Source organism: Cebus imitator, unplaced genomic scaffold (assembly GCF_001604975.1).
Source record: "Cebus imitator isolate Cc_AM_T3 unplaced genomic scaffold, Cebus_imitator-1.0 Scaffold25, whole genome shotgun sequence".
NCBI classification, from domain to species: Eukaryota; Metazoa; Chordata; class Mammalia; order Primates; family Cebidae; genus Cebus; species Cebus imitator.
Genome location: NW_016107340.1, coordinates 8,312,460 through 8,325,670, shown reverse-complemented (window position 1 = coordinate 8,325,670; position 13,211 = coordinate 8,312,460). Strand labels below are relative to the sequence as shown.

Genomic DNA, 13,211 nt, shown 5'->3' with positions numbered 1-13,211 from the left:
AGAGACGGGGTTTCACCATGTTGACCAGGATGGTCTTGATCTCTTGACCTCGTGATCCACCCGCCTCAGCCTCCCAAAGTGCTGGGATTACAGGCTTGAGCCACCGCGCCCGGCCTGGAGTTAATTTTTATAATGGTGTGAGGTAAGAGGCCAACTTTATTCCTTTTTCATTTTTATTTTTTAAGACAGAGTCTTGCTCTGTTGCCCAGGCTGGAATGCAGTGGCACGATCTTGGCTCACTGCAGCCTCCACCTCCTGGGTTCAAGCAATTCTCCTGTCTCAGCCTCCCTAGTAGCTGGGATTACAGGCATGAGCCACCATACCTGGCTAATTTTTTTTTTGTATTTTTGGTAGAGACGGGGTTTTGCCGTGTTGACTAGGTTGATCTCAAACTCCTGACCTCAAGTGATCCACCCACCTTGGCATCCCAAAGTGCTGAGGTTACAGGTGTGAGCCACCATGCCTAGCCCAGAGTTCATTCTTTTGCATGCAGAAATTCAGTTGTTTGGGCACGTTTATTAAGAGAATGTTCTTTTCCCATGATTGGTAGTGCACACAGAGACAGAACGTAGTTATGTTCCAGTGGCTCATGGCCTGGTGATCTGAGGGGACTTCTCCAAGAGAGGAACCTCCCATCTCCTCACCCGGGTTTCTTTTCATTCCTCCTCTCTTCCCACATGTGCTTCCTCCCTCAAGGCACTTGAACCTGGAGGTCCCTGTCACCCATGTTCTCCTCCTGTGCTCTTCTTAGAAAGCCCGTTGTGTTGCTGTTAGGATGTCAGTTTCATGTTGTGCTCTGCCACCTCCCTGCAGTTTTCTGCCGTCTTTCTCTGCACATCTGTATATTTTTTTCATGCATTGATTTGGTCTGTCAGCATACCCAAATCCTTCAAGAGGTTATAGGGACTATACTAGGCTTTGGGAACAACAAGATGACATACAAAAGGAGATATAGTTCTTACTTACAGATGCTTATTATGGCCCAGACACTGGTGAAGTGCTTTACATGTGTTAACCTCATTGAATTCTCACAATGCTGTGAAGGCACCTTTTATTTTAAGATGACTCGGAAGTCCAACTCAGAGCTAGCTAAGTGGTAAAGTGGGAAAGATTCATGTGTCAGATTTCAAACTAAAGTCTGTTCAACTTCAAAGCTATTACCAGACCACCACATCTCCATCTTACATTCTCTCATTCTACCCACCACTCCCTCCCCAAATTAAACATCCCTACCAGTTATTATTCCTGTGAGCAGTGTTTTCCCTGCTTTTTTTGGTTCCTCTTCACTGCTGTATCTGCAGCACCCAGAATTGCATGTAATAGGCTCTCAGTAAATATTTGCTACACATATTGCCCGTCTTCTCTGATACTACTTCCTTTACCTCTCGGCTGGAAGTGAAATTTTCTTGTTTGAAATTTCTGTTGGACTGCTTAAGAACCCTGTGAGGACCAATTTGGTTTTCCTCCCCTACAATTTCATGCCAGCCCTTATATTGGGCAGCATTGTGGTTGCTGTGCCTTTTCTGAGGATGCTATAGCCTTTGTGGAGCCTGGGTAAAGTTTAGCCCTTGCAGGGTAAGATGTGTTTTTCAATGAAAGAGAACAAGGGAAGGAAAGCATTGGTTTGCTTGAAAAAGATGCTTTGATCGTGCTTGGGAACCTACCTAACTTATACATGAAGATGGAAGAAATGACACTAAGATTTTTAGGTACTGCTTTACATATGGTTTATATTAGGACCTTGATCTTTCTTTTAGTGCTGGAAGACACATTCTCTAGTGGTTGGAATACTGGGGAGCAGCCCTCTATTGGAAAAGCTTAAAGGTCTGGATTAAGAGAACAAATTCTATTTCTGGTGCCTGCTAATTTGCAGATGACCTCAGACAGCCTTACTATTTAGAGCCTCTGTGTTTTTCAAATGTGAATCTTTTCCAGAGTAGTATTGAGGTGGCTATGAAGCATGTTGTTTATAGGAAGGTCTTTGTGTATGTTAATATGAGTTGGAACTAGTCAAAAAAAAAAAAAAGGAAATCATATTTTTAAATCACTCAGCATTTTGGGATAGTCATTCCGTGTTTGGCAGAAAGTGGGTTTGGATATTGGCATTTTTGGGTATATGTTCTGTTCTTTAGTTAATGTATAGTTTAGTTAGTCTGAGTGGCATAGGTGTGCTAAAATAATAGAACTGCAGTTTGAAAAGCTTTTGTGGCCATACTTAAATGTCAGTTTGCATAAGAAAGGTGTACCTCATCTGTAGACTCAGAGCATTTATGGGCAGTGGCAGCTTTTATTTATTATCTCTGTGGAATATAACTGTGTTTCTCAAAATTACTACCTCATCAGAGTAGCTTGGCTGTGTCTCAATTGTCTACCAAAAGGATTCAGTTATAGAACTATTATTCTTAACCTCCCCAGTAGCTTTCACCCAAAGGTTTTCAAGCAGATGGATCTAAGGAAGATAATTTCTAATTTCTGTAAACTCCAGCTCTTTTAAAATGAGCTTCCATATTATCTGCTAGAACACTGAACTGGAAGTCAGTAAATTTTTTTTTAGGACTTCACCTTTGAGGCAAGTTAAAAAAAATCAGTTGGACATAGATGTAAGGATTTATTTCTGAACTCTCAATTCTATTCCATTGGTCTATATGTCTATCTTTATATTCTTACTATACTGTTTTAATTACTATAGCTTTGTAGTGAGTTTTGAAATCAGGAGGGAGTCCTACAATTCTATGATTTCAGTTGATATTTTTGTTGTGAAATATTTTGATTTTCTTCTTTCTTTTGTGTATATGTACAGATTTTTCTTTTAGCTGTTTCTAAAATCTCACTATGTATTTTGAAAGACCTGTTACACATGTATTCAGTCTATTTTAAACTACATTATTAAGATTAAGATGTGGAATATATGAGTCAAAAATAATCGGAGTAACTTGCTTACATGATTTCAGATGGAATTAGAATTACAGAGTCCATCTTCGTTACCCAAGCAAAACACTGGAATGTTTATATAGTTTTATTTCGATGGCCTTTTCCCCCCAGTATAACCTAGAAATGGTTAAAAACAAATAGTTTTAATCACATTGTTATTGGAATGGTGGAAAGAGGCAGGCTTAATGTGTCAGAGTAATTTTCATGGTATTAGGAAATATTTAAAAAATGGTATTTCATTTTATTGATGATGGTAATAAACTGGTAATTTTTAAAGCTAATGAGTACCCAAGCAGCTTACTTAACAATATAAAAAATAATGTATTTATTTTATGAAATAAGGGATTTACCAGGCAGTTCCCTTAAAATTTAGTAAGTTACTGGCCAGATGCAGTGGCTTATGCCTGTAATCTCAGGACTTTGGGAAGGTGAGGTGGGTGGATCACCTGAGATCCAGAATTCAAGACCAGCCTGGGCAACATGGTGAAACCTCGTCTCTACTAAAATATAAAAATTAGCCGGGTGTGGTGGCATGTGCCTGTAATTGGGAGCTACTTGGGAGGCTGAGCCTGAGAATCACCTGAACCCAGGAGATAGAGTTTGCAGAGTCGAGATCACACCATTGCACTCTAGCCTGGGTGACAGAGCGAGACCCTGTTTAAAAAAAAAAAAAATTAGTTAAGTTACTGTTTTGACTAGTCTTCCTGAATAATATATATATGCTGTGAAAAATGTACTTAAAACTTTGTGTTTATAGTTGACATTGGTTATGTAGTTCTTTTTTTAACCCTGATTATCAGTTGTTAATTGCATTCAGTTATATATATATATATATATATATATATAAACTATGTATATATAGTGAATACTCAAATAAATGTCTTAAACAAAATAGATGTTTTTATGTGAAAGAAATGTGCCAGGCATTTTAAGGGTAGTGTGGTTGCTCCATGCAGTCATTCCAGGCTTTGTCATCTATACATAACTTGTGGCTTCTCTTAAAAAGATTCAAGGTCCTTTTGGCTCCAGTTTAGCACCTGGAATTCCAGTGAGCACATGAGTGTTCCAGTCTGGCAGAAGGAGCTAGAGTGAAGGGGAGTCCAGGAGGAGCGGGTGATGAGTTAACACAACACTTTCAGCCGAGCAAGCCTTCTTTAAGAAGTTTTCCCCCTTCCTACCAAGCTCTATGTAATGATTTATGCTTGTATCACATTTGGTTGCAAGGGAGGCTAAGAAATACAGTCTTTCGGCCGTACATATTGCTCATTTAAACATTTAAAACATCTCTCAGAAAATCGTAATTTAAAATATTTTGTGATTTCAGTTAGACTCCATTTAATCTATTAAGTATTCTTAATTATCTCATTATAATTCTTGAATTTCTCTATTCAGGTTATTCATGTTGTTAGCTATCTATGTATGTATCAGAAGCCATTTTTGGTCACTTAGTTTTTAGTATAGTGCCCTCTAATGTCAGGGAAGGGATACCTAGTGTACTATGAGAAAAAAATGATAATACTCAGAGGTGAATGTATAGATGGTTAAATAAATATATACAGAGAGTATTTTTAATGGTGTTAGAAATTGGGGGAATGCCTTGGAGTAATGGCTAATGGTTTGGTTTAGGATTCTTTGTCTTTTATTAAATGTGTAAACAACAGAATAGTAGTGGACAGAATGCCATTGGATGACAGATGATTCGGAATAGATTGGCATTCAAAATGATCATTTTATTTTAACATTTTATAATGGAAAATCTCAAGCATGCACAGAGGTAGATTAGTATATTGAACCACTTCTCAGTCACTCATCTTTAACAACTGTCTACATTCTGCTGTTCTTGTTTCATCTTTTTAACTACCCACCCCTCTGTCCCAGTTTTCCTTGTGGGGATATTTTAAGGCAAATTTGAGATGTTATATAATTTCATCTATAAATTCCAAATTATATAACTCTTATAAAGAAGGACACTTTATAAATAAAGCCTTAGATCATGTTGTCACACCAATAATATCAATAATAATTCCTTAATGTACTTTAATTCTTAAAATTATCTTCAGAGACTGGTTTATTAGCTTAACATTAACAAGAAATTAAATAGGGGATAGGGAAAGGCCTAATGTGTCATATTTAAGTTTTAAAAATCAACCAAAGTATAAGGGTTGTAGGGCTATCACTTGACCAAAGCATGTATAAGAATGATACAGAGATTTTAACCAGCCACAGATTCAGTCTTAATAGTATGATATGTCTGATGTAAAGAAGAACATCCACAGACTGCATTTTAAAAGTATAACATTCTAATTATAGAAAATAATAATCCCTTTGTATTCTGTCCCAGTCTTAATATGTTCCCTTCCATCATTTTGAATCCTAACTGTCTATAATATGTTCCCTTCCAGCTACTATATTTGTTGAAGGGTGCTGGCAAATTAGATAATAGCATGATATCCAGAAAGTGGCAGCCAAAATAGTGAATATGTCTTCCATGAGGAAGAAGTCGTTTTGTGCTGTTCTCCATTGTAAATCCCTCTGTTTGGCACAGTGTTTGACACATAATAACTTGATAATGACTGAATAAAAGGAGAGAGGGTAGACGTTTATATCGTGAGCTTAGTTCGTGAACTTAGATTGTTTTTTCTTACACATAATTTTAGTTTTGCTTATGGGTTTGTTCTCTGAAGTTGCCCTTAGAAATTGTGGTGTAATTGTGCTCAGTTAGCATTCTTCTCCCTATAGATACTACATGAACTCTGATATGACATTCCTTAGGCATTTTTGCTATGTATCATAGGCAGAGTTGTAAAACACAGGATAATATGTAAAAAATTGAGGTATAATTTTTTTGTCATTGTTAATCATCCCACTCTTGCGCTGGGAAATAAACTTTTTTTCTTTAGGAAGATGGGATATTGCGTAGGAAAAAGAGTTATAACTTTTTTGTGTTAATTCTTCTCTCTACTTTGGTGCTTAGAAATAAACCTGTAAGATTTTATTTGGAGATATGTCATCCATTTCATTTGGTATAGGTGTACATTTGTGATAATTAAGATTTAAAAACTATATGAGATTTAATTTTAAGGTATACTTTTAGGTGGATGATGAAGACTTACAAGATGAACCTTTACAGATCACAGTTCTTGACCATGATACTTACAGTGCAAATGATGCCATTGGTAAAGTGTACATTGATATTGATCCCTTACTGTATAGTGAAGCTGCAACAGTCATCTCAGGATGGTTTCCAATTTATGATACCATACACGGTAAGGAATAATAAGAAAGTATTATAAATAACAATCTTAATCTTTTTTATTTGTCCTTAAATATGTTTGTGCTATATTTGGTGGTTTAAAATATATGTCTTTAGGCTGGGCTCAGGCCTGTAATCCCAGCACTTTGGGAGACCGAGGTGGGCAGATCATCTGAAGTCAGGAGTTTGAGACCAGCCTGACCAGCATGGAGAAATTCCATCTCTACTAAAAATACAAAATTAGCTGGACGTGGTGGCACATGCCTGTAGTCCCAGCTACTTGGGAGGCTGAGGCAGAAGAATCGCATGAACCTGGGAGGCAGAGGTTGCAGTGAGCCGAGATTGCACTCTAGCCTGGGCAACAAGAGTGAAACCCCATCTCAAAAAAACATATGTACATATATATCTTTAAATGATGACTTTTAAAAAATAGATAAATAATAGTAAATTATTGTTAGTAAAATTCTTGCTTCTCTGAACATAATTTGAGATAATGCCTGCTAAATTTGTGCAATATTATAGGTAAATGAATGACTTAAAATTGATCTAGTATTGATATTGTGTTTCTAAAACACATTTTCAAACTGATTAATAATGATTTTTGTACTTAAAAATTATTTAAAAGTTTTTTGTTGCCTGAAGCAGAGCTCTCAAACTATAGCCTGTGAACACATGATAGTAGTTCCTTAGAGTCTTTCACAGAACCTGTGAGTTGAGAATTGTTTTCCATATAATACTCTTATGTTATTCATTATTCTTTTTCTTTCTCACAAAGATATAACGAAGTTTTCTAGAGGTTTTATGATATGTGGTATTATCACACATTGACTGCAGAGCAGATATGAGACTCTGTGCATCATTAGACATGATAGAAAATTCCAAAAATGTAACAGAGTGTCACTCTTTGCACTACATTTTTTTTTTTTTTTTTTTGAGATAGAGTTACTCTTGTTCTCCAGCCTAAAGTGCAGTGCCGTGATCTCAGCTCTCTTCAACCTCTGCCTCCTGGGTTCAAACTATTCTCCTGCCTCAGTCTCCAGAGCAGCTGGTACTACAGGCGCCCGCCACCATACCTGGCTGATTTTTGCATTTTTAGTAGAGGTGAGGTTTCACCATGTTTTTGTAAATATATTTTTATTAAAAAATATAGCTTGTGTGAACACAGATGAGTTTATTATTATAACTTTAAATGAAGTAATAAGTATATGTTTTTAAATTCCCTGTTTTAATTTTTGATATGGTAAATATTGATAGTTGTGACCCACCCATATAGACAAAATGTTGTCAGTGATTTTTTTTTTTTTTTTGAAACAGAGTCTCACTCTTTTGCCCAGGCTAGAGTGCAGTGGCACAGTCTTAGTTCACTGCAACCTCTGCCTCCCATGTTCAAGTGATCCTCCTGCCTCAGCCCCTCTAGTAGTGGGGATTACAGGCACGCACCACCATGCTTGGCTAATATTTGTATTTTTATTAGAGATGAAATTTCGCCATGTTGGCCAGGCTGGTCTCGAATTTCTGACCTCAGATGATCGATCCGCCTTGGCCTCCCAAAGTGCTGAGATTACAGGCATCAGCCACCTCACCTGGCCTGTCGGAGATTTTTAAGATTGTACAGGGGTCCTGCAGCTGAAAAGTTTGAAAACTGCCAGCTTACACAGAGTCTTCATAGAATGACAAATAAACCCATTCATAACTGGTATTTCCCTACCCAGTCCTGCATCTTTCTGCATTTTCTTTTTCTTTCTTTCTCTTTCTTTCTTTCTTTTTTTTTTTTTTTTTTTTTTTTTTTTTACATTTTTGACTTGGGAATTTTATTGAGAGTAGTTTATTAAAAGGAAATAAGATGTTTGCTGGGATTTATGTATAATTTTTTGTGATATTATTTATATCCTATTATTCACTAATGTTAAAAATGGTAAATTGAAAAACAGCATTTTAAAATAAATTAGGGAATTTATAAACTCTGAGTTATACAGTCAGAAGAAAAGTGTATTTTCAAAAACCAATGTCATAAGAAAATTATACAATATATTATGAATCACAGAATTCAGGTTACAAAACATGATGATTTAAAATATATTTAGACACAGAATAATTGCATATACGTGGTATCAGTGAAGAAGTTACAGAATACATGATAAAATATTTATCCCTGGATAGTTTTATTTCTGGATTATAATTCTGTTTTCCTTGTTTGCCTTTCTCCATATTTTCTACAATGTATATGTATTTTGTTTGTAATTAGGAAATAAAATTCAGTCAAATGTTATATTACTAATTAAAAAAAGATGCTGAAGAAGTCATCTGGGACTAATTCTTGGGTTTGGATTAAAGACAATAGCTGTATGAATGAATTTTCCAAACATTTTATTTTAAGCATTGTTTATCGTTGGTTTAGCATGTTTATGGGCCCTTTCTTAGGAATATAATACTTTCTTTTTCTTTTCTTTTTTGTTTTGTCAAGGCAGAGTCTCACTCTGTTGCCCAGGCTGAAGTGCAGTGGCAAGAACATGGGTCACTGCAGCCTTGAGCTCCTGGGCTCTGGTGATTCTTCTACCACAGCCTCCTGAGTAGCTGAGACCATGGACATGTGCCGCTGAACCTGGCTGTTTTTTTTTTTTTAACTCTTTGTAGTGATGGGGATGTTACCATGTTGCCCAGGCTGGTCTTGAACTCTTGGGCCCAAGCAGTCCTTTTGTCTTGGCCTCCCAAAGTGCTAGGATTACAGGTGTGAGCCGCTGCACCTGGCTCATATTGCCTGCTTGCTCTATTTCTTGTTTCTTTTCTTTCTTCCTTCCTTTCCTTTCTTTCTTTCCAGTTTTTCTTTCTTCTTTTGAGGCAGGGTCTTGCTTTGTCATCCAGGCTAGAGTGCAGTGGCACAATCTTAGCTCACTGCAGCCTTGACCTCCTGGGCCTAAGTAATCCTCCCGCCTCAGCCTCCCAGGTAGCTGGCATTATAGGCACATGCCATGACGCCTGGCTGATTTTTAAATTTTTGGTAGAGACACGGTTTTGCCATACTAGCTAGGCTGGCCTTAACTCCAGAGCTCAAGTAAACCGCTCACCTCAGCTTCCCATAGTGCTGGGATTTGCTTTCTTAATATTTAATGGGTAAATTATTGAGTCAGTTTTCTTAGGTTTTCCACCACAAGTATGAATTTGACATGAAGTCAGGACAGTTCAGTGAAAATATTTAGTAAATGTTTAGAGATAAGAGCTCGGTCATTCTTATTTATCAGAGCATGTTTTGAAAACCCTTATTCTTAGAATTTATTTATTTAATTAATTTTTTTTTAATAGAGACAGGATTTCACTGTGTTACCCATGCTGGTCTCAAAGCTGTCCTCCTGCCTTGCCTCCCAAAGTGCTGTGATTACAGGCATGAGCCACTACTCCTGGCATGGAATTTTTTAGTTAGCTTATTTTTAACTTGTGTTCATTGAGATGAATAAAACTTTTTTTGTTTTAAATCAGATTCTTGCATTAATTTTTAAGAATATATAATCTGGGATCATAAAGATCTAAATTTTAATCCTGGATCTGCCACTTAACAGCTGTTGACACTATGAAAAGTTTTCAACTTTTATTAATTAAATATTAATTTCTTTCTTCGTAAAATGGGGATGATACTACTACAGAAATTACCTTATTGGGTTGATGTGATCACTATGAGATACAAATGTAAAGCATTTAGTACATCCTCTGTCAGTGCTCAGCAAATCTTGTTACCGTAATCATTATCGTCATCTTCAATTTAAATTGTACTCTTTTCTGATTAATCTTGGGTCAAAGTGGAGACTTGCGGTGAAAATGGAAATTATTCATTTTCTAATGCATACATGTTAGGCTTCAGAAAATATACAGAAACTACTGAAAATAAAATAATTAGGAAACAAAGCTGGCATTACTATTATAATCAATATGTTGTGCCCTGATTTATGATGGGATTATGTCCAGATAAACTCATCTTAAGTTGAAAATGCATTTAATACATTTAACCAACCGAACATTGTAGCTTAGCCTAGCTTATCTCAAATGTGCACAGAACACTTGTATTAACCAACAGTTTGGCAGAATTAACTAAAACAAAGACTTTTTAAATAAAGTATTGAACTCCTCATGTAATTCATTGAATTCTGGACTGAAAGTGAAAAATAGAATGGTTTTGTACCATGTTAAAGTTCAAAAAATTAAATCATTATATTTTAAAATCATTATTTACCGTTAACTTGCTTCATTATTTAATTGTACATTACTTTCTTAAGGTAGAAACTTGATTTTCTTTTTAAATTTGTAGGTATCCGTGGGGAAATCAATGTAGTTGTCAAAGTAGACCTCTTCAATGATTTAAATCGGTTTAGACAGTCATCATGTGGAGTCAAATTCTTTTGCAGTAAGTAAATACATTCTATTACTCAACAGGAAATGTAATAACTGTAAAATATGAGAAATGAAATTAACATTTTAGAAAGCAAGTAGAAAAGGTATTATTCTTGGTTTTAATGCCAAAGAGAAAATTGTTAATTTTCTAAAAATAGTTAACGGTAGTTCTGATTTGAGTATAAATGGTATCTAGTTTTTGAAAATGTATAGAAATTTTCATTAGAGAAATCCAGTGACATTTTACTATAGTATAGAACACTGAAAGAAAGGAGCAGAACACTATGGCTAAATATTATGGTGCTATCCCAAATGACACAGACTTCTATGGGTATTGAGTCTAGAGAACTTCTTGAAATGTGTGGGTCTGAAATGGGCAGGTCTGGGTTACTCACAGCCAGCCTGCAATAGTAGAATTGAAATCCCTAAGTAGTTGAATTAGCTTCAGTGCACAAATGTTTATTTTAAGTGACTAATTTGGTACAGGTATATCAGGTTCTCTCTTTTTTGAATTTGAACTTGACTCCTTAGGTTATGTCAGAAAGGCAGTCCTTTGATTTTTATAACTGCTTTGTGGTATACAGAAGTAGTTTTACAAAGGGCTTTGAATAATGAAAGATTTAAAAAAATCATTATCTGCTTTCTATCTATTTGTGTAATAATTAGCTAGCTGACTTTAATTTTGATTTTTTTGAACTTTGTATTGAATTCTATTTAAGGTTGTCTATAGCTGTTTTCCAAATTAGGCAAATACAATTCATATTTACTTACATGAGAAAGGTGAGAGGCCTCATAGAAGAAAATGATTATTTCTAAGATCTTAGAAGACTTATTGGAAGTATTATTATAGTAAAAGATGTTCTATTGTGTATCTAAAGGTCAGAAAACTGAGATGTACATTTTTTAAAAATTCAGTTTTACCTTTTGATAAACAGAAGCATAATAATTTGTTTTAACAGCAACATCTATTCCAAAGTGCTATAGAGCTGTGATAATTCATGGATTTGTAGAAGAACTTGTGGTCAATGAAGACCCAGAATATCAATGGATTGATCGAATTCGCACACCAAGGGCGTCAAATGAGGCCAGACAGAGACTCATTTCATTGATGTCAGGTATTTAAAAAAAACAAAAAAAAAAACAAAAAAAAAACTTTATTACTGACTGATTTAATACTTTCCTAAATTTTTCACTTTCCTTTGTCATGCCACCTCAAATTTTACAATGAAGGCTATGAATTATAAGTGACTAAATGCCTTCCCGTGGCCCAGCCTTCCTGAACACACTTGGATTGCCCTCTTTTAACAAGTAGAAATGTGAATCAGAAGCTTTTAGTAAAAGGAAATTGTGTTGATGAGGTAGTGTAGTGGAAAGAGCCCTGAGCAACGGGGTTAAGGAAGGAACCCTGAGTGGGAACCTGGATTCTGGTTTTCCTCCATCTACCATTTATTTGTCAGAGCTTAAGCAAATCACCTCCCTCTCTTTCTCATTCTTTATGTTCAAACGTTGCCTTTTCACAGTTCTTCCCTGGGTACTGTAGGTCCCTCTATCCCTCTTACCACTTTCCCTGCCTCTCTGACCTCATTCCCTTTTTATATTTTTCTTTGAAAAATTTGCTTACCGTTTTAAAGTTTATATTAATGTTTATGTGTGTATATATGTGAATATGCATACATATATTTTATACAAAGTATCAATGTTATATAAAAATATGCATATTTGTTTTTATTCTATATATTTGTGCTGTATAAGTATATATTTTATAATTATGCTATATTGTAATAGAATTATGTTCTATATTTTATAGATTATGTTTGTATGATATATTTTCTCTGTATGTAATATTAATATGTTTACTTGTTTTTTATTTGTTTACCCCACCAGTATGTAAAATCCACTAGATTTGAGCTTTTCTTTCTCATTCACCCCTATATCTTTAGCACTTAGAAGAAAAGAAGAATACCAGCATGTAGTACAGAGCCAAAATTGTTTGGTAAATGAATGCATGAGTGGGTGAACCTTACTTGCCACTTCTATAAAATGCAGCTAATAATATCTTGCCTCCCCGAAAGTAGGAGGCTGGACCAGGTTATCTTTTAGGTTTCCTTCAAGTTATGAAAATCTGTGATTTTCTTGGTCTTTTCTTTTTTTACCATTACCGTATCCGGCCTTATAGTATATAATGTAAAGATACGAAGCAAGAATGAGATTTCCCTTTTTTGTAGGTGAACTTCAGAGGAAGATTGGCTTGAAAGTACTTGAAATGAGAGGAAATGCAGTTGTGGGGTACTTACAGTGTTTTGATCTGGAGGGCGAGTCTGGGTTAGTGGTACGAGCCATAGGAACGGCGTGTACTCTGGATAAATTAAGTAGCCCAGCAGCATTCCTTCCTGCATGTAATTCCCCATCCAAAGAAATGAAGGAGTAAGTATGAATCAATGAAATTGTTCTTGCCAAGATTTTTTTATCTACACATTTTCATTTGATTTGAAACATTTCAGTAGGGGGGTTCAAAATTTTCTCTGTGATGATTTTTATTGGTGATGACTGTCAAAATTTAAACTTAAAAATATTTAAATATTCTAATATTTTATTTATACTGTCTTTTTTTTTTTTTTTTGACAGGGTTTTGCTTTGTTGCCCAGAC

The 13,211-nt window shown here is 35.4% G+C and overlaps 1 protein-coding gene across 25 annotated transcripts in view; it reads left to right on the top strand.

Moving 5' to 3' along the window:
• C2CD5 (C2 calcium dependent domain containing 5) overlaps positions 1-13,211 on the top strand; it is a 94,421-nt gene that overhangs the window by 11,056 nt on the left and 70,154 nt on the right. For 24 of the 25 annotated variants that reach the window (XM_017522982.1, XM_017522980.1, XM_017522973.1 and 21 more), the window contains exons 4-7: positions 6,026-6,197; positions 10,482-10,577; positions 11,524-11,679; positions 12,790-12,988. In XM_017522982.1, the coding sequence (XP_017378471.1) occupies positions 6,026-6,197; positions 10,482-10,577; positions 11,524-11,679; positions 12,790-12,988 (623 nt within the window). Of the gene's footprint in view, positions 1-6,025; positions 6,198-10,481; positions 10,578-11,523; positions 11,680-12,789; positions 12,989-13,211 lie in introns of those variants that run through there. The other variant, XM_037736498.1, reaches the window with a different exon arrangement.